The sequence below is a fragment of the Vulpes vulpes genome, chromosome 11, assembly GCF_048418805.1.
Source record: "Vulpes vulpes isolate BD-2025 chromosome 11, VulVul3, whole genome shotgun sequence".
Classification (NCBI taxonomy): domain Eukaryota; kingdom Metazoa; phylum Chordata; class Mammalia; order Carnivora; family Canidae; genus Vulpes; species Vulpes vulpes.
In genome coordinates this window covers 68,806,943-68,828,709 of record NC_132790.1, presented here as the reverse complement: position 1 = coordinate 68,828,709, position 21,767 = coordinate 68,806,943, and the positions used below count along the sequence as shown (strand labels likewise).

Below are 21,767 nucleotides of genomic sequence, written 5' to 3'. Positions count from 1 at the left end.
TTAAACCTCCCAATTCTAAAGTTTTAGTAACTTCTCTTAACTATGTTGTTGGGCTGTGTCCCATAGGCCTGCTGCCTATTTTAAAAAAGAAAGTTTTACTGGAACTCAGCTATGTTTATTCATTTACATACTGCTTATGGCTACTTTCTTGCTACAATGGCAACAATGAGTAGTTTAGAACAGAAACGATACGGCCTGCAAAGCCAAAAATATTTTCTATAGAACCCTTTACGGGGAAAAAAACCTGCCAGTCCATGCTATAAGATATAGCAATAGTTCTATAAATAGCCACAATACTACCCAGATTTTTTTCCTCTGTGAGGAAGATAAACTCTTAAGACACAGCTTGCTATGAGATCTCTGATAGCTGTCTAAATAACTAACTGCACCATGTAACTGAATAGTAGTTGCTTCATTACTTACTCTGGAGTAGCTTTTGATTTGCCTGGTGAAAATGTATATTCGTCTTTATCTAGGCCATCTGAAGGAACGAATTCATCTTCCCCATCATTTGTAATGGGAGATGCTTTAACTTTCAATTCCTCTAAATCATTATTGTCATCATCATCATCAGCATCATCATCCTCTTCTTCTGAGAAATCAAATGTGTACTTAGGTCTTTCAGCTAGGAGAAAAATAAAAGTGAAGGTTAAACTTAAATCCAGTTTTACCCATGACATATTATGAATAATGCATTTGAAAAATATTCCAGCTATCTCTAAAACTCGGAAAAAGAAAGAAAAGCATTCAGGAAAAAAAAAAAGCTAACAACTTTGGCCTCAATGACTTTGATTATGTTAAACGTTCATCGTAGACTTCCCAGGAGGCTAATGTGGTAATGCTGCATATGGTACAGGGGAGCATATACTAATAAGATTAATTACTAGGGAGCTATTTGTCATACTCAAATATCAATTCAGAAATAGTGGGGAATATAGGCTATTGTAAAAGTGACTACTAAGATTTCTCATTTTTACAATTACAAAAGACCAATCTTACTAGTCTTAGAGCTTAACTTTCTCTTAACAAGAGTGCATAAAAGCTTCTATCTTCTATTCACAGTAGTTTTACTATGAAATGATAAACAGTAATAAATGAGAAAAAAAGTAGAGATAAGACCTCAGGATATTACTAAAAAATAATTTAATATAAAGCATACAGAGGAAGACACATTGGTATAATGCAAGTAACTTTTAGAATTTCTAACATCTACTGTGGAATAAAATTTTTAAAACATTTGGGTGCTAATTTTATATTTCATTTTAGATGTATGAAAATGCCTATGTAAATTTTGAAGCATCTAATTTAATAAATTAATTTTCAAAAGTTACTCATGTTAATTCACCTACATTTTATTACTTCTGCACATTAGGAAACTAAATTCAATTGCTGGTGATTAGAGAACCAAAGAATTTTAAGGCCTGACCTATAATTTTTTTTTACAATAAATTTATTTTTTATTGGTGTTCAATTTGCCAGCATACAGAATGCTCATCCCGTCAAGTGCCCCCCTCAGTGCCCATCACCCATTCACCCCCAACCCCCGCCCTCCTTCCCCGACATATAATTTAAAAAGTATCTCCCAGAGGTTAAAACAACCATTTTATTGTATAATTCATTTTAAGTAGATCAGGACTTAATAAAACTTGAGAAAAATCTATAAAATAGGACACTCAATTTTTAAGTATTTAAAGACTTCAAATTAATGAATATTCAGAAAGGATAAAGCTGCATATTAAGAATAACAAAATGATATATTTTAATTCTAGCTCTGCAATTATATAAATTATGCTATGTGCATGGAATCAGACTCCTTAAGTAGGAGGAAATTTTTCATGAAAACAAGCAAAATGAAACAAAACTACAAAGCACTTCTGATCTATCACTGTTGGTGTTCTAAGATACACTTTTACCAAACATCTTCAAACCACTGAAGGAATATAACCCAAACTTTCTAATAAAATGCAATAAAACTTGATTCACTTTATAGCAATTTATGTTCAACTCTGCTTAAAAACATCATTCTGTAAAGCAATTTTTTTAATTTTGTGAACTATAACTTCTGAAATACTAATAATTTAGTACTTTAGTAGCATTGATAATACTAATAACACCAACATATCTGAGTAATACTAACTTGGTCAATATACAATATACAATAAAATAAATATAAAATGTATCAGAATACCAGCTGCTCTCCTAAGCAAAGAATCTCTTGGAATAACCACAGGTTCTGTTTCTTCCAAATCACTTTCTGACTTGGATTCATCATCTGACCAAGGATTCCGTTTCTTCACTTTCTTTGCACTGGATTTACCAGATGATGTAGGTGTTTTTCTCACCCTGGTACCTAATAACAAAACAACAATACGATATGTATCAATACTTGCACAAATGTCATTAGTAAAAACTGTTAATAATGAACAGTTAATTATAACAAGTGTTCATGAAAACTGAAGACATTACATCAACTACTTGACGAAAAAGCATAAAAACAAAACAAAACAAAACCTGTACACATATATGTTTTCTCACAAAAAACTTTGTAACAATCCTCACCAGGCTCCTTTTTCTCCCTTTTGGGTTTGGGACCTTTATTTACAGGAGCTGACGGGATCAATGCCTCTTCTCCAGTACCCTCTACTGGTGTTCCACTGAATTCTTCATCAAATTCTACTTTTACTGCTGTAGTATCAAGGTCGCCCTACACATTAAACAAACAAATAACCAGAAGTAAAAATAAAAATTAACATCATACATTTTAGAGATACATTTCTAGCTATAGATCACTTCTTCATATCAGTTAAGTAAAAATAAAATAATAAAATTATTTATTTTATGATTCTACTGAGGTCCAAATAGAGGATTTTGACCAGACCTGTTTTACTCTTTTTATCTACAGCAAATGATACTGCTTACCACTCTAATATTCTGATACATTCTATGAGATGATGGCTACTTAAAAGCAACTGTAAAAAAATAAGGTAGCTTTTGATTATCAAAGCGACTTTCAAACCAATAGCAAACTACACCAAAGGGAACCTGCAAAGTAAGTTTCTATATGTTCAGGCCTCTACATACTAGAAAAAAATCAGATTATTGAAGGAAGATAAGCAACACATGTCATGTACTGCTTGGCATTAGTCAAAGTATCCCTACCCTGAGATTATTAAGACAAAGAAAGACCCAAGGACAGGTCATCACAATACAAATAACATATATGGAGGGAGGTATAAAAGTAACCCATGGGAAGAAGTGAGCATCTCTGCTGAGAGCAGGGCCAGGAAAGATTCCATGGAGAAGGGGCCTTTCTCATTGGGTTTTTAAAGAATTACGTATGTTTGCTAGGTGAGCAGAGGGAAAGAAGGAAGAGCATTCCAAGCAAAACACAGAGAAGCATGATTGCCACACTATTTAGGGAATCACAAATAGTCTGCTAGGATTCAAGGAAACGTAAGAGGAAAGAGTACCCACACAGAAACATAGGGAAGCACGCAGTTGCTAAATCACTAAATACCAGAATCTGTGTGTAGTCAGTGGGAAGTCACTGAAAACTTTAAACCATTTGTGCGATAATCAGACTTATTTTTGGAAATATCATCTGGTAGTAAGAAATTAAACAGAGATAAATGAAGTGGAATAAAGTAGGAATCATGATAAAATCACTAGAAACAGGAAAACTAATTAAGAGGAACACTTTACATCAAAGAAAACTCATGGAATTCCAAGACAGTATCAATGGGGACGAAGATAAAGAGGGTGGATTTTGGAATTGCTTCATAGGCAGTTAATAGGATTTATTTTATCTTTTTTTTTTTTTTTAAGATTTTATTTATTTATTCATGAGAGACAGAGAGAGAGGCAGAGACACAGGCAGAGGGAGAAGCCAGGCTCCATGCAGGGATCCTGACATGGGACTCGATTCCAGGTCTCCAGGATCCCACACTGGGCTGAAGGTGGCGCTAAACCGCTAAGCCACCCAGCCTGCCCAGTTAACAGAATTTAGTTACTGATTAAATGAGGAAGTCCCTGGTTTTGAACTTGTTGGTGATGGCTGATAAGGCACAGAGGTGGAAGAGCTTTTGAAATCAGGATAATGGGCTCAGCTTCAAATATGTGGAGTTTGAGGGGCTTTGGGCATTCAGGTGGCTATATTACCCTGGCACTCCTGAAAACATTACAAGTTAGGGACTAGATTTAAGAGTCATCAGTGTGAGGGCAGCCCCAGTGGCTCAGTGATTTAGCACCGCCTTCAGCCTGGGGTGTTATCCTGGAGACCTGGGATCGAGTCCCACATCAGGCTCCCTGCGTGGAGCCTGCTTCTCCCTCTGCCTGTATATCTGCCTCTCTGTGTGTGTGTCTCTCTCATGAATAAATAAATAAAATCTTTAAATTAAAAAAAAAGTCATCAGTGTGAGTGAAAAAAAGCTCTGGGCATAGATGAGGTTACTTGAGACTGTGTAAGGTTAAGAGAAGAGTGCTAAGAACAAACACCAACTGAAAAGGAGAGAAGCCATTTCCTAAGGAGGAACCTGTGTGTAACTAGGAAGCTAGCTAGGTAAAAGGGAAAATAGTATAGATGTAAAAAAAAGAAAAGAAAAAGAAAAAAAAAGAAAAGAAATAGTATAGATGTCAATTTATCAGAACAGTAAAAGAGCGCAATGTTTCTGGTGTCACATGTTCCTATGCTTTCAAATATTAACTCGGTATAGAGAACTCTCCAATCTCTTACTCCATCTCCAAGGCTCATTTCCTGAGCTCTAATAAGACTACTGGACTTATCTACATATCCACATCCCTTGGGTTCTAAAATCAACCTGCCAGAAACATTTGCCTCTCTCTTTTAGACCATCATGCCTCCTGTTTCCTCAACTCTGAACAGCTCCCTCAGGAGTTTCCTTCTTCTGGCTAACTCTTGCCCAACACGCTGGAGGGTAGGTAAGCCCCATACTTTTAAATCCTCAATAGCTCTAATCAATGCTAATGACAGAAGAGGTAGTCCTGGTAATTTTTAAACTAAGGGTAATAACAAATAAATAGTAAAAAATAGCTTACTTTAAAAACTACACAGACTTTTTTCTGTTTATGAGACTTCTTTAATTGGCCATAATGTAGAACTAAAGTTTCACTGTTAAGCTGATATATTTTTTTTGGTTTTTGTTCCATGATTTTAAGGTAGAATGCTTCTAAATAGAGTATTTCTATTTTAAAAATGTAATCAACTAAGTAGCTCTTAAATATATATGGATCCCTAGTTTACATTTTCTTTCTGTGCACCAAATGCTCTCATAGAACAAATTATTTCCTATCATAGTGAAATATATTAGAAACAAAGCATGAGGGATGCCTGCGTGGCTCAGTGGTTGAGTGTCTGCCTTTGGCTCAGGTTGTGATCCTGGGGTCGAGTCCCACATCGGGCTCCCTGCAGGGAGCCTGCTTCTCCCTCTGCCTGTGTCTCTGCCTCTCTCTGTGTGTCTCTCATGAATAAATAAATAAAATCTTAAAAAAAATAAAGAAACAAAGCATGACTTAAGCATACAGTAAAATTAAAATACATATATACATCATGATGAGGATGGAATCCCCCAATGAGTTAAAACAAGAGATATGTCATACCTTTTTCTTCTTCAGCAACTTTTTGCTGGCATCTGCCTTCATAGCAGTAATTTCAGGAACTATTCTTCTCCCATAGGGTGAGGGCATTGTCTCTTCCAATTGAAGTTTCTTCACCTTAGGTTTGCCAACTTTACCTTTTATTGCTTTTCCAGCCATTCCGGCCAAAATATCCTCTCGTTCTTGCGCTTCCACTTTCTAAATTATAATTATAAAGGGGGCAAAGGGAAGAGGGTGGGCACATAAATAACTCATTAGAAAAGACAATCACTACTGCATAAAAAATTAAAACTAATATCATGCACTCAGTAAGGAATAAACCTTTCCTTTTAACTGATCTAATATAAAATAAATGTAAAAAAAAAAAAAAAAAAAAACCACAATAATTCTAAATCAAAAGACCTGGGTTGTAGTCCTAAGCCTAACTAGTCTCTCATTTGTAAAACAAAAAGGTAGTAACTAAACGATCTATATGGTCCCTTCTAACTCTACGATCCCATGATGTATTGGGCAATTTTAGAAAAAGTTTACATTTTCTACATTTTTTTTTTAATTAGAACTCTACCTGGAGAAAACTAAATTATAAAGAAAAAAATTAAAATGTCTCTGTTATAAACCTAAAGACACTATTATTCTACATTATAAAAATCAAAGTACCTATCATATATATTCTCTTCTTGCCTCTTTTGGGGAAAAGAAACTGAATCAATAAGCTATTTTGAAGTCCTTTAAGAAAGTTAACAAAAAGTATCAGAATTCAATTTATTCTAAATCCCTACTCCCTATAGCTTTTTACATTAGACCTAACGTTTCTTTTTAACTTCATGTAGCTAGAAGCTTAATCCTAATGTGGCTTATAAACACATTCAACTTTACAGAGTTAAAAGAAACTGAAATAATTAAAGAAAAATTCTCATTCTTATTTCATAAACATTACTTTTCCAAATATATTTCAATGGAGACTTAACCTACATCCAGTTCTTCGACAAATGCTGCTAAGTCTTCTTTCCAAAGATCTGAAGGAGACTTTCTTTTAAGATCATTGACCTCTCGCCCCTACAATAAGAAAGTAGTATAATTTAAACATTCAGTAACTTAATAATGTACAAAGGGTAAATCAAAATACTTCTTTTTGGAAAAAGAAATGGATAATACTGAAATAGTTTCAAATTATTTAACCCACAAAAGTTCATACTTTTGCATCTCTCTGTTTAATCAGTTCTTCAACTTTTTCTTTAGTAAGAGACCACAGAGACATATTTAAAATATAATTAAAATCGGGGCCTGAAGGAGTTCCTGAATCAGAGGAACTATCATCATGCTGGTTTTGTGTTTCTTCCTCTTCTGCTGCCTGTAAAAAATAATAAACTTTATATTAAAGTCCTGTATAGTATCAAATCAATGCTGAATTTTACTGAATATTGAGTTAAAAATTCCACAAATGCTATACTTTTAATAGTCTATCTTAAGGGTGGTTGGGATTCTTTTAGGTTATCTGCAGGATTACCTATAAAAACATATTTCCTATAAAAAATTCTAAAAATACACAATAATAAATCTTCAAAAGGAATGAGTATATTCAGTCACCATTTATCTGGGAATGTGATGAAAAATTAACTGCTTTGCCCAGGCACTAAGTCATGAAATGAGAAGATACCACATCTTGAAATTAATAGAGTAGAACTAATGTTTTATCACTGTATCTTGTCAGATTTTTATGTTGGTGAGTGAATGAACAATTTGAAACCCAAAATAAGTATCACTTATGAAGACTGTTTTACAGTTGTAATATAAATAAATATGCTGAGGTACACTCATTATGTATGATTTCTTAATAAAATTTCTAAAGCAAGAGTACTCATGTAAGAATGAAGAAAAGGTTCAATTAGGAATTTAAAAGCTGGTAAGGTAGAGTAAGAATTGTGAGGGCTATTCTGAAACTTTATTTATAAGGTCTTTTTATCATAGAAAAGATTGCAGTAAAAAATCCTCTAATGCTAGTATTAAATTTCAAAATTCAATGAATTTAACAGAAGTTATTATAGGTGACATCACTTTTCAGATTTTAAAAATAACAATAGCCATTAAATAAAACTGCATCTAATTTGTTTAAGGCACTCAGATAGTTAATGACTGAGTTAACCATGACACTCCATGAAACAAAAAGGTCACTTTTGGTAACCAAAAAAGAAAAAATTGTTTTCATTTTAATTTAAAATTTCAGTAAAATAATGTGTATATACAAAGTAAAATTTAGTGTACTTTCAAAGGGATAAAAATAAAAATTGCAAAGCAACATGCTTCATTACATAAACAAAACTATAAATTCAAATTAAGCAACAATAGCCAAATTAGAAATGCTGTTGCTGAGTTTATCAATGATTAATAAGTACCTAGACAAACAGTACTTACGACAAATTCTACCATTTTAAAAATTCTTCATGAAACAGTGTGTTTGTATGGAATATTTAAGTTGTTACACTACTATTAAAATATTAGGGTGTCATAAAATCCTGTTTAGATCCACACTTTAGAAGCTTATTTGTTCTAGGTTTTGATGACACCCAAAGTATTGTTAATGAACACTCTATGAATATATGTGTATCTATCCTTGTTAACATGAAGATAACTAAGGATATTATCAGAAATCAAGAAAAATAAACTTTTCAAGTTCCAATAACAATTCTATTATGTTTAAAAAAAAAAAAAACCTCTAATCTCATAACTATCTGCTTTATAATTCTGTCTCCTCCAACTCTATACAATAGGAAGAGTACCTCCTTTTGTTACCTTAACCCCCAAAGTGGACACATGGCCAAGATACTGAGAAAATTTTGATGGTGACAATGAAATTACTAAAACCAACCACTAAGTTTTACCCATGAAGTCTACTTCCACTGGAAGGGCATTCTCAAATCCTAAATACCTTTACCTTTTTTAACTAAGCATTAAATTTACTAGCTTACTAAGTTAATTTTTTTAAAGATATAGTTTAAACCAACAATGATACAGAGGGCAAGCAGTGTATAAACCATAATTGTGGGATTCAAAAATTCAGTAAAACACATTAAAAGGAAAGCAAAGTGCTTGGATCATCTTAATTTTGAACACTCCCCATCTTGTCCTACTACCCCATTTTCCCCAAATGGTAAATAAGCCTATTATCTTAATATGTAATTGCTAAGTATATAATTTATTCTAATTTTACTTGCTCTGATATCTGGCATTCTATTGACCAAAATTTTTTAAAGCTTAAATAATATAAACAAAAGCAACATATCAATGTAGTTGATAAAAAATATGGAAAACATTGTGGGTTGAGAATTCATAAATGTAGGAAAGTTTGAAGTTTCAGTTTAAGTTATGTCATATAATCATAACTATATTTTTTAAGGACAGTAATATTATCAGTATCATATATACACAACATTCTAAATAAAAAATTAGTCATTTCCACTATTTTCTTCCTTTCATACATTTGTGTTCTCAATCACAATGTTATACTGCCTTTTTAAATTTTTCTTTTAATTATTACACAACAGCAAGAAACTAATTCTTGAGAAGAATCTCAAAGTTTCAATATTCCAGTCACCAAGTACTAGTACTTTATAATCTGAAATGGACAATTTAATTAATAAAACATCAGACTTTTAATCTGAAGTTCCAGGGTTTAAATCTCTAGTCAAAGATCTAAGCACAGGACAAAACATATACTTGGTGCTCAATACACACTATATAATATTGAACATTTTGTCTCTAGTCTTTCCAGCATAAACCGAAACATACCAAGTGAACTGTGACTGGATACCATACTATGACCATAGTAAGACCAGTGTGAAATGATTTATGTGCTACCAGTGTAGTTCCCAGATAGTTCACATGCATCACAAAAACCACCACCACAACTAACACCCTTTAATGGCAGGCTCAGAAAAAAGGCCAAGGAGACTGAGCTACCTTCTCACACCTGGAGTCATTTCTCCAGGCCCTGGTTGAGTCACACTGGCAAAGTGCTTTGTGGTGGGTGTGCACTGCAAATTCCTGTACTGTATCTGTTCTGTGGATAAACAGAAGACTTCAGTCTCTAAACAGACAACTTGGCACCTTTATAGCAGTACTAAATTTAAAATTTAGGGGTTGGGTTTTTTGTTTTGGAATTTGCTTTTAAAAGCTTCTCTGAATATCTTGTTCTGCAAATGATTACCTTTTCTTGTGCTTCTTTCCAGGCTTTCACTGGGTCAGATTCATAACCTCTCTGGACTAACATTTGAATCAAATCTTTCTTTGACCTATTCTCTATGTGAGGGAAAAATAAAGTTAGGATCAAGAAAAGAGATTCAATTTGTATTTGTTTATATTCTACTGATAAAAATGTCTTCTATTTAATAAACTTTTTTTTTCCATTTTAACTAATGTTAAAATTTTAAAGGTTGCATCTTACCTATAGTAATTTTTCCTTGTATCTTCTCTAAAATGAAACGGGCTTGATTGTTAAGCTTTGTAGACTCTGCTCCCAACATTCCTACAAGCCATTCCTTACGTAAACCATAATAACTTAATCGTAAATCAAAGAATTCTTTCAAAATGTCTTGCACAGTTTCATACTTCTTGAGACATCCCATATGATCAAATAGTACCTAAGAAAAACACAAAGTTTTTAAAGATGACATAAACCTGTATTGGTATTTTTAACTTGTATGACATCTACAGTATGGAAAATAACTATGACACACTTAAATGAACACACATCAGCCCTAAAAGCTGTTGAAAAGAACCAAAACTCTTAAGTATATTTTGCTAAATATTTTTTGGTGGCTCTAAGAACTCAATCCATTCAATTCTTAAAACTATGAAAATATTTAAAATTATTTTGAAAGATAAATAGGTTCTTTAAAAAAAGGTTCTGATTCAAAATGGCTATAAAACCATCTAAGAAATTTTTTTTTCAAACTCAAAACATTTTATCTCTAAGTTTACAAATGTTAAATTTGAAGTTCTCTCTACCCCACATACTCAACAGATGTATATTTGTCTCTTTTTGTTTGTTTTTAATTGTCCTATAATTCAAACTTTCTCAACTTGGAGGAAAATTTTATTTCTTCTCTATCATTTTTCTCCTTTTTTCTGTCTTTCTTAGCAAATTATGGCAGTCTGTCTCAACCACTGTGCTACTGGATTTTTTCTTTATGTCTAAAGGCTAATTGAGAATGGAATGAAGGTAATCATATATGATGCTCACTTTCTACCTTTCTCCTCGATTATATAAAAAACACAAATATACAAGTTTAATAAAGCAGATTAGAATTATGGGGAGATAAGTACTCCACAATTAAAATGCTAAAAGAGACAGGCATAAGGAACACGAAAATCCTGTACCAATCACTCCCATAAATTTTGGTCAGTGTGTGTATCCTGTGTGCTCAAGCCCAGATGCATAAATGCACAGTTGGGATTGAGAGTGGTGGATAATAGTAGTGGATAAGAATCTAAAGGAATGAACCATCAGATTCTTCATCAAATATACAGGGGGAAAACCATTCAGACTTACTACAGCCACAACCATCATGAAACCAATCACAAAAATTCTACTTATGGCATGGAAAAAACATTAAATTAATAATGAATCTAATCAATTACCATGGAATTACAAGTAAGAGTAGTTTGAAGTTTAAAAACTTTGTGCAATCCAGCAGCTTCTGCTTGTGCTAGCTTTTCTTCAGTCATTTTCACCACAAATTTCACAGTTGTATCAGTATGATACTCTTTATAATCAGAAATTAATGCCGGTGTTTTATCTGTTCCATTTAGCATAGGTTCTAAAACCTGTTCTTTGTATACCTATAAAAGATTTAAAAATAAGTAATTCTTTTCCTGAAACACACTTGTTCTCATACTACAAGTCATGAAATTTTTAAATATTCCCAACTCTGGTAGGATAAAAAGAAAAACCTCCCTCACTGTCATCTGCCCAGTCACCACAGAGGACAAAATACCGGGATCTCAATGGTGAAAGAAGATATACAACGTAATAGTTTTGATCTGCTCATACACCAAAGGCAAGGAAAAGGCTGAGCATATCAAGAGGATGACATCAACAACATCTGACAAGAGAGGACATGCATACTTTTAGATCTGTAACAGCTGATACTGACATGAATTTACTGACCATATTTATAAAGGTTCTAAATTAGTATAAGTCATTCTACATTTAGAGAAATTAAACTTTTAAATTACTATTTGAATACTCAAGGCACAAATTCAATTGGATAGGTAAAAAATGTATATAGGAATTTTTGAACACTATATAGACTTCGGACAAACAATGATGGAATCAAATTCTTACCGGAAAGTATTGCACTGCCCTTCTGACAGGAAGCTAAAATTCTTCTACTAACCTGTGTCCAAGTTCTAACTGGAAGCTCTGTAATCTCTACTGTGTTTCTATCCACCACAAATATTTCACCACTGACAGCATACTGGTTTTGACCGAGCTCTTGGATCGTTCCTTTAAAGTTTTTGTAGTTCGGAAGCTGCAGAGAAAAATAAAAATAACTTAAGGCCCTGACTTCTCTCCTAACTCCCAGTGTGATATTTGAATGTCCCTTAGCCTATGGTCTACTGCTACTGACAGATTAGTATGACTGAAACTAAATTCCTCGTCAAAAGTCCATCTCCAAATAGTCACTTAATCTTGGATTCACAACTTCCGTTAACTTAATCTCAACATCTCCCAATTTCCAAACCTTAGCTTCAGGTGCCTGGGTGGCTAAGTCTGTTAAGCATCTGCCTTTGGCTCAGATCATGATCCCAGGGTCCTCGGATCAAGTCCCATGTCAGGCTCCCTGCTCAGTGAGGAATCTGCTTCTTCCTCTCCCTCTGCTCCTCCCCCTGCTCTTGCACATGTGCGCGCGCTCTCTCTCTCTCTCTCAAATAAATAAATATATCTTTAAAAAAACAAAAACCAAACCAAAAAAACCTTAGCTCCATATTTCTATATACACATATATGTATCTACCTATATACGTTGAGCACATGAAAAGCATGTATTGACCGAACAGATTGTCTTAATATTCTAAAACACATCTGAAATAATTAAAACACTATAATCATAAAACATTTTATGCTTCTGTTACAAATATTTTAAAATACTTTAAAGTATTTATGGAAAAAAAGATTTTAAACCATATTCATCATAACATAATGGGGTTTTTTTAGGGTTTTTGTTGTTGTTGTTGTTGTTTTAAAGATTTTATTTATTCATGAGAGACAGAGAGGGAGGCAGAGACATAGGCAGAGGGAGATGCAGGCTCCCTGTGAGGAGACCGATTTGGTACTCAGTCCCAGGACTCTAGGATCACGCCCTGAGCTGAAGGCAGACACCCACCTACTGAGCCACCCAGGCATCCCATGTTTTATTTTAAAATATAAGAATGAAATAAAACTTGGAGAGAAATATGTAAAAATGTGAAGTTTGTTTTCATGTGCTGGTTTTATGACGCATTTTTTCTTTTATTTATATTTTCTACAATGAGCACTACCATTTTTGTTATACAAATACACTTTTACTTAAAGTGTATCATGATAAAGGGGAATTTCCAGATGATTTTTAATCATGTAGAAAAGAGGAGGACACTTTTTTGATAAGTTTTTCTTGGAGGGAGTTTGGGGCAAAAACAAGCACAGTGGATGACATAAGGGCAAAAATTAAAAAAATATGGAGATACATTAAAATATATACAATTTCTTAAGATTCCTTACAACTTTAATATGACTTAGAGAATAAAAACAAAGTTGCATATAATTTTGCCATAAGAACATTGTTCTCTATATAATTTAGTTACTTAAAAACCTGAAATACTAGATATTTTTCATTTTCAATGTGATTTTTCCCCGATAATCCTTATCTCCAGGCTTTTTCTAGAGCTAATCTCTTTTACTATAAGCACATATTAAGTTACACAATAAGAAGGTCTTTATTGTCTGCAATATGTTCCAAAATGAAAATGGTTCCATTATCTTTCTAAAATGACTGTACGCTGTAGCTTACACATTATTTGTTAAATAAAAAATATAATATTATATAAGCAGTAAGTTCTAAATAATTACCATGGGATGAGGATCCAAGCCATCTAGCATTCTTCTGACATTGTTCACAATTTCTCTAGCATCATAGTTGGGTAGCTTACAAGCCCATCCAGTACCAATGCCCTCCGCACCATTTATTAAAACCATGGGAATTATAGGAATATACCACTCAGGCTCTACACGTTGATTATCATCATAAAGGAATTTAAGCAGGTTGTCATCCACAGCAGGAAAAAGGAGTCTTGATAAAGAGCTAATTAAAGGAAGAAAAGATAAGAAAATGTCCTGGTTTTAGCAATTAAAACATTATACATAGAAGACTTTACATTTTAAAAATTAAGAAAAATGTTTTTTAAAATTTTGATTACATGTACTTAACAATACAATTTACCTAAAATAATTACCGAATACATTTCTCTCAGGCAGGAAGCCAGAATAAAATAGCCTTATTTTACTTATGTTGCTTACTTAATAATTTCTTAGTATTGATAAATTACGTTTTATGGATTTCCTTTTACTCTCACTTAATCCCAAAACCCTTCTTCAGCCTAAAAAGTAAAGTTGGATCAGAAAAAAATCCTTACATTAATTAGGACTGGTTTCATCAATAATTCACAAACACTGAGATCAACAAACTTCATTCTATTTGCAATCAACTAATTTGGAACACACACCCTCGACAGAGTACCCTATCATCTCTCCATACTTATAATTCTATTAAACATTTAGTTAGTTCCAATATACTTCAAGTAGACTTTATACCACCATATCAGCAAACTGTTACCTTAACATTGTGAAAATGTAACGAGGGCTTGCAGCATCTTTGCCACCATGAAGCCGAGTTCCAAACTGACCAATAGGCTGAAGCAAATTAATGTTGTTACTTCCCACAAAGTTCTGAGCCAAATTCACAATAGTCATCATCAATGCTTGCTATAACACAAAAATATAATATTAATATTCTAGATTTACTATACATATTCCCTAATTTTTATTAAACCCAAATTCTTGATTCTCTTACATTTCCAAAGAACTTATAAAAAGAAAAACACTTTACTATGCTTAATTATCATTCTTCATGCCAATAAGTATAGTTTTTAACTGATTCCAGTTTTAATGCTTACTTCTCCATGATGATAAGCAGACATCTCTGCAACAGATCCAGCCAACTGAGCAACTTTTACTTCACGTTTATCATTCCTCTTGAAACAGGTAAATAAAACTTTTCGTTGTCCTGGTTTAAAACCTATTTTTAAAAAGAACAACCCTCTTTTAAAAATATTACTCCAGATACAGCTGCAATGGTTCTTTTAATGACAACAATGTCCTAGATACTCAAGAGACCGAAGAAGCAAAGATAGTTTGCTTTTGAAAAATAACTGAAATTGTTACTTGAGATTCTCTAACACAGTAAATACATAGTAACATGTTTTTATACCATTTCAGTCTATTCCAAAAGTGAGGTGCCTGGTAAAAGACCACCTTCTAGTCTTAAAGAACTGCTAAGTGGCATCAAATACCTTTCACAGGAGTTGCCGAGTTGTTGAACATTCAGGCATCCAAAGTTTTAGATGTAACTAAAGCAGCAGCAAACCATCAATGAGTGTAAAAAGTATATTGTTAGAGTATCCCAAATCAGAAAATCCTTATAAGGAAGAGATGTGGTGTGGCAATTAAGAATGCAGGCTTTAGAATCTCACCAATCTGGATACTCTTCTCAACTTGGCCATCTACCATTTGACTTTCTGCAAATTACTAAACCAACAGTCTCAGCATCCTCATCAGTGTAATAGAAGTAATTACCTTCCTAACAGGGTGATCATAAGGATTACATGAGATAATGCAAGGAAAGCATTCTGCTCCCTTATTATTCTTCTGGATAGAATCATTCTACTAGGCCAAAGAGCATAGTAATAAACTTTTCAGTATATGCTAGCTATCATCATGGGCTCAGAGCATGGTAGAAACAAGATGACAAAATATGGCCACTTTCCTTGAGAATTTTATAATCTAATTGAGGAGGCAAAATTGACATAAGTAAATTAAGAGGCACACAATACTGGAATAGAAGCTTAGGTATCTGAAACCAATTTAGACTGCAACTGTTAGAAGAGACTTCATAAAAGGGATGTAACTTAAAGCTGAATCAGACGGATGGGTAGAACCATATGCTATTGGCTGAAAACCCAAGGAACCCAAAGATCAACTTGCTAAAAGTCAGAAGGCAAAAATCTGCTCTAACTAGTAGGTACCAGTTTCTAAGCATTTTTTTTCGGCAAGTTTGATAAATTAGGTTTGGGTACTAAGATACAAAGGTGTTTTTAAAATTTATTCTTAGATAATTATTTCAGAATTTATCAAAATCCCATTTTACTTTTTACTTTATAAAGTGTGCAATCAACCTGAGGCAAAACTTAAAAAATTTGAAAAACTTAAAAAAGAGTTTAAGAGATTCAAATTAAGAAATATAAAAGATTTCATTGCTACCAAAAGATCTCAAAAATAAATTCAGAATTTTAAAATTTATTATAAGAATGGCTTTGAGTACATGAAATTAAAATATACTCAATAACTACATACAAAAGTGAGAAAGATTTTAAAATAAAAGCTACTTACCATCAACAAGAGATGGTATAGATCTTTCATTGTCTGAATTTGAGAAGAGAATCAGTTCCTTATTGATGAAATCATTGTAAGTCAAATGCTTTGTTGCTGTACCATACAAAAATTGCTAAGAGAAAAGTTATATAGCAACATTGTCATTATTCCTGCATGAATTTTATCTCTTTCTTCCCCCAGACCACCACTTTTTATGACTAACCTCTGGTAAGCCATGTAACCTACGCTGTCTCCGGTCTTCCATAAAATTTGTTAACCATTCTTTTCTGTCATCAATCTTCTTTTTACTGAATGCCTGAAAGATTCCAGGTAACAATTTCACATGTTAAAAATCAAATTAATTTCATTATACAATTAAAATTTATAAAGGCAAATAATCAATTATTTTCTCAGAAATTGAGTTTTTTTTCCAACAGACTTTCGTCAAAAATATACTTAAACAGAAATCTTTCAAAGAACTTTAAAAGCGGAGCATAATCTGCGTGCGAGACTGAGGTGAAGAAACATTAAGATTAATTAGTTTGGGCATTAGAGTTCAAAAGAGACTTACAGAAAACCAAGACTTGGAAGAAAGGTATGGCAGGAAGGGGGATGGGTGTTAGGAAAAAAAAATTTTAATTAACTTGATTACCAAGGTAATGGCAGCATCATCTTCAGGACCAGCATATCTAAACAAGATGCGGTGTCTTTCCATATCAGCAAAATATTCTTTTGCTTCTTTAGCTGTACTGGTACCCAACCCTGCACAATTTAAAAAATAAAACTGAAAAAACTCCAGAGAATGACAAATACCATGAGCTCACTTACATGCAGAATATAAAAAAAGTTGAACTCATAAAAAAGAGAAAAAACGGTAGTTGCCAGGGACTAGGGAGAGGGGAAAGTGGAGAAATGTCAATCAAAGAGTACAAACTTTCAGTTATAAGGTAAATACATTCTGGGGATTTAATGTATAGCATGGTACCTACAGTTAATAATACTACACTGTATACTTGAGAACTGCAGAGAGTAGACCTTAAAATGTTCCATCCATACTCACAAAAAATTAACTATGTGAGGTGATGGATATGTTAATTGACTTGATTGTGGTAATCATTTTATAACATAAAGATATATCAAATCATGTTGTACACTTTAGATATGTATAATTTTACTTGTCAATTATTTGATAAAGCTGAAAAAAGTTAGATGAATTATGAATATTAATGGCTATTTAAAACCATTAGGTGAAAAGCTAATAGATCAAGCTGGCCACACCTGTACCAAAGAATCAGTTTTAGTAAACAACAAATGCCAGACATTACATGCCTCCTGACGTAAATATACAATACAAATATATAATACATCTGTTAAATGTTTCTGCCACATAAATCTAATCCAAATCTGTATCAAGCCTCCAACTTAACTGCCAGTTAATAGAAAATAAGGGGTGGAGGAATACATCATATATTCAATGAAATTGCAGGGATAATCAGCAAAATCCAGAATGTGGAAAATTATATAGGACAAACCATCTAACTTTTTGAATAAATAGCAAGGAAAAAAATATGAAATGAGAAATAGTATATTAAGATTTAATAGCCTTATCAAACTGAATATGCATTGTGTGGACCTTGATTGGATATGGACTCAAAACAAATAAAAAAACATTTTAATATAATCAGGAGAAGTTTAACACTGACTAGAATATATAAGGTTATTTTAAAAAGATGCAGTAATGGGGCAGCCCTGGTGGCCCAGCGGTTTAGTGCCGCCTTCGGCCCGGGGTGTAATCCTGGAGACTCAGGATTGAGTCCCACGTCAGGCTCCCTGCATGGAGCCTGCTTCTCCCTCTGCCTGTGTGTCTGCCTCTCTCTCTTTCTATGTCTGTCATGAATAAATAAATAAAATCTTTTAAAAAAAAAAAAAGATACAATAATGAAATTATGGACATTTTTAAAACATGCTACACGCAAAAGTATTATGGAAATAATATAACATCTAGAAGTTATTTCAAATTAATAAGGAGGAGATGAGAAGCATTTTGATAAACAGGATTGGCAGTGGAATGGTTATTATTAGAGTACATGGGAAGCCCATCATAACACTCTCTCTACTTTTATAAAATTTTCCATAAATTCTTTAAAAATCAGCAATAGCTGTTTTTGTCATCTAAAACTTTCAAAATATTTTATGATCTCAAAAACATATTTATGTCACTGGTAACTTCACAAAATTTAAGTATTTTAAAATACAAACCTTTGTAGTATTTTATTTTCCAGGCTTTCTGGTTTTCTATATGTTTTTTCCACTCATCAAATTCAGGAATACTATAGAAGGAAAGTTCCTGCTTATTTTTGCTAGCCTTAAATTAATAAAAAAAAAATTAGTTTTCTGCTATTCTTTTAAGACAACAGTATAAAAATATATTAATGTAAATAGTACCTTTACAATAGGAGTAATGAACTCTTCAAGAAAACCATGCTTCAAAAGTGATGGCCAATTGTGATGGATGAAATTAATAAGTAGGCCTTTTATATGAGAACCATCTTGATCCTAAATAAATGTTAGTAAAAAATGCTATAATTTTATGAAATAAAATTTATTTATGTAACTAAATTTTAAAAAGTAGGAATGTAGCAGAGGCAAAATTCCATTCAAATTTTGGAACTGCACTTTACAAGCCAGTAAAGATCCTCCAAAGGATCACAGTAAGGAATTTTTCAAATAATGAATACAGCTAGTGATAGACTAAATCTATCATTTCAAAATACACTATCATTATATGTTTTATATAGATTTCACTAAAAGAATGATTTAAGAATGGAAATACATAAAACATGGTTATAATGCCACTTCACTTAGCAAGGGAAGGAGTAATACACAGAATACAGGTATTCACAAGTCTTATCTTGATATAAAAACTGCTAAATTTCTGCTTAAAACTACACAGCAGCTTTTTCAGTGGAAGATTTTCTCTACAAATGCTTTTAATCAAGTAAAAGAGACATGCAGGTGAATGCTTATGAAATTCTTCCTTTTCAGTTTTCTAGCTCTTTCCTAATTACTATCATTGTACTATTCAAGTCCTAGTTTTTGCACATCCTAAATTATGCCATCATATAGAAACACTGACCATTATCCTATCAATTAATCTTTCTTGCTTATAAATTTCATAATTTCCTTTCAACTTATAGGTAGGCTTCAACCCCGTAATACTATAATATGTTCTACTCTTCTCATATTTATTGCATTTAAAAACATTTTTAAAATAGCCAAAAAGATGGCTGTGCCGTAATTAAGATAATATAAAATGAGCTTCAAACAAACAGTGCCACTGAATGTTTTCTACTCCTCCCTTTGATGTACAATTATTTTCCCTTTTACTTTTTTGAAGCAAGTCGCATGAAACAAATATCATAAGGGCACTCTGAAAAAGATAACTTTTAAATATGTGGCAACCTTTAAACCAACCTGATCAGTCATAATCATAATCTTCCCATAGCGTAAAGTTTTCAGAGATTCTGCATCATCATAACTTTTCTTGTATTGTAGACCAACTATTTTGATAATATTGTTTATTTCTGCATTTTCCATGATCTGAACAAAAAGAGAAATTCAAAGTATGTTACAAGTGTTCAGGGTACCTGGTTGGCTTAGTCAGTAGAGTATGTGACTGTTGATCTCAGGGTTGAAAGTTCAAACCCCATATTAGGTGGCGAAAGGACTTAAAAGTAGAATTTAAAGTGGGAGATATATATGAGAGAGAAAGATACATACCTGTTTATGAGAAGCTTCCCGTACATTAAGAATCTTTCCCCTAAGTGGAAAGACTCCGTATCTGTCTCGCCCAATCACACCTAATCCAGACACAGCCAGCGATTTGGCAGAGTCTCCCTCTGTTAGTATCAGTGTACACTCCAGGGAATGTTTGCCACCTAAGAGATATTAGAAATGACATATATTCCAAATTCCTCAACTTTATCAATGAGAAATACAAAGCCAGAAAAATTAGTAATCACAGGATAATAGTGAAAGACTATATAAGATTAACATTATGCTCAGCATAGTTTCAATGTTAGGAATTCAATAAAATATACCTATCCCTTAAAAATTTATAATATGTGATGCATGTGACAAATTTAATGAAGAAAAATTATTCTCTGAACATAAAATTATATACTCTGTGGAAAATGAGTATTTTCTGTAAGTTGATAAATAAAAACTTAAATCAAAATCTTGGAAAAAAAAATCTGAATCTTACCAGCATCATTAGCATCATCCAGTTTGGGAATACCTTTGATTTTACTATACTTTACTGATGAACACTTCTTGTTCAGCTGAGTCTGAGCCTTAAATTTCACCCAATTCAGAATACTTTCTACAATGCCACAGTTAGAAGCCTAAAAATCAAACAATAGTGATATACAAACAAGCTGTAAGCTCATACACTTAGCTAAAATTAATGTAATACTTGGAATCTGTGCAGTTATATGGCCAAAGGCTAATAGTGATGATAATAATAATGATACACTCTAGTAAATTTTACTCTAACTACAGTTAACTCAGGCAGCTATACACAATAACCTATTGTACAGAAATGCAAACATATGAATAAAGAGCAACTTTCAGATACAATAAAAACTCTATTATAATAAACTCCATGAAAAGTACACATAGCTTCTGTTACAAGTTTATTTTGTTAAAATTAACAAGGTAAAAGCCGATCCATTCATGAATTTACTAGCTGGGAGATTCCTAGACACTGGCATTTCTTATATTCCTCAAAAATACAAATCTTAAATTTGATAATAAGAACTTCAACTTATATATTGTGTGTCAGCATGCAGTGGGGACAAGATGTTAACCCAAAAGAAGAGTGAAGAATCTCTGAGTTGGAGCCATTTATTTTCCATTATCCTGGGTAGTTTGATTTTAGGTATGAGAAATCGCTTACTGGAATGTTTGAGATATAAAAAGAGGTGGACTATATTGCCAAATCTAAACTTAATCCATTCAAAACAGAAATGTACAAAATCTAAAATCAAATCACTTCATAATGAATCCTATGAAGGCAGAAACTTACAAAACCATTAATGTAGGGTCCTTTGTATTCAGAATTCATTATTAGATGCAAAAATACTATTTCTATAGGCTTTACGTTAGAACCTGAAAAAAAAACTTTTGTTTTTGTTTTTGAGAGTGTATCTTTGAATTTACAATACCAGAATGTGACAAGTTATTTCTGACAATTACACAACACTCCTCCACCAAACTAAATTTCCACAGAGGAGGAGCTATGATTTATTCATCTTTACATTCTCAGTCCAAATATATTTAAAGGCACTTTACATATGCTTATTTAATACTGGTGTACAGTAATGGTACTGCCGAACAAGGGAAGTGAAGTAAATCTTGCTTATATACAATAGATTATGAGAAATTATTAACTGCATGGCTCAGTTATAAGT

General features: G+C 32.7%; 1 protein-coding gene across 2 annotated transcripts in view; it reads right to left on the bottom strand.

Annotated features, from left to right (window-relative positions):
* TOP2B (DNA topoisomerase II beta) overlaps positions 1-21,767 on the bottom strand; it is a 57,848-nt gene that overhangs the window by 7,011 nt on the left and 29,070 nt on the right. For both annotated transcript variants that reach the window (XM_072726686.1, XM_072726685.1), the window contains exons 11-31: positions 20,561-20,699; positions 20,077-20,234; positions 19,771-19,896; positions 18,742-18,852; positions 18,556-18,661; positions 16,949-17,058; positions 16,520-16,612; positions 16,315-16,429; positions 14,823-14,944; positions 14,483-14,631; positions 13,720-13,951; positions 12,009-12,143; positions 11,251-11,451; positions 10,055-10,250; positions 9,818-9,909; positions 6,809-6,964; positions 6,586-6,669; positions 5,617-5,811; positions 2,560-2,704; positions 2,189-2,350; positions 424-625 (exon numbers count right to left, since the gene is read on the bottom strand). In XM_072726686.1, coding sequence (XP_072582787.1) covers positions 424-625; positions 2,189-2,350; positions 2,560-2,704; positions 5,617-5,811; positions 6,586-6,669; positions 6,809-6,964; positions 9,818-9,909; positions 10,055-10,250; positions 11,251-11,451; positions 12,009-12,143; positions 13,720-13,951; positions 14,483-14,631; positions 14,823-14,944; positions 16,315-16,429; positions 16,520-16,612; positions 16,949-17,058; positions 18,556-18,661; positions 18,742-18,852; positions 19,771-19,896; positions 20,077-20,234; positions 20,561-20,699 — 3,029 coding nt within the window. The remainder of the gene's footprint in view (positions 1-423; positions 626-2,188; positions 2,351-2,559; positions 2,705-5,616; positions 5,812-6,585; positions 6,670-6,808; positions 6,965-9,817; positions 9,910-10,054; positions 10,251-11,250; positions 11,452-12,008; positions 12,144-13,719; positions 13,952-14,482; positions 14,632-14,822; positions 14,945-16,314; positions 16,430-16,519; positions 16,613-16,948; positions 17,059-18,555; positions 18,662-18,741; positions 18,853-19,770; positions 19,897-20,076; positions 20,235-20,560; positions 20,700-21,767) is intronic.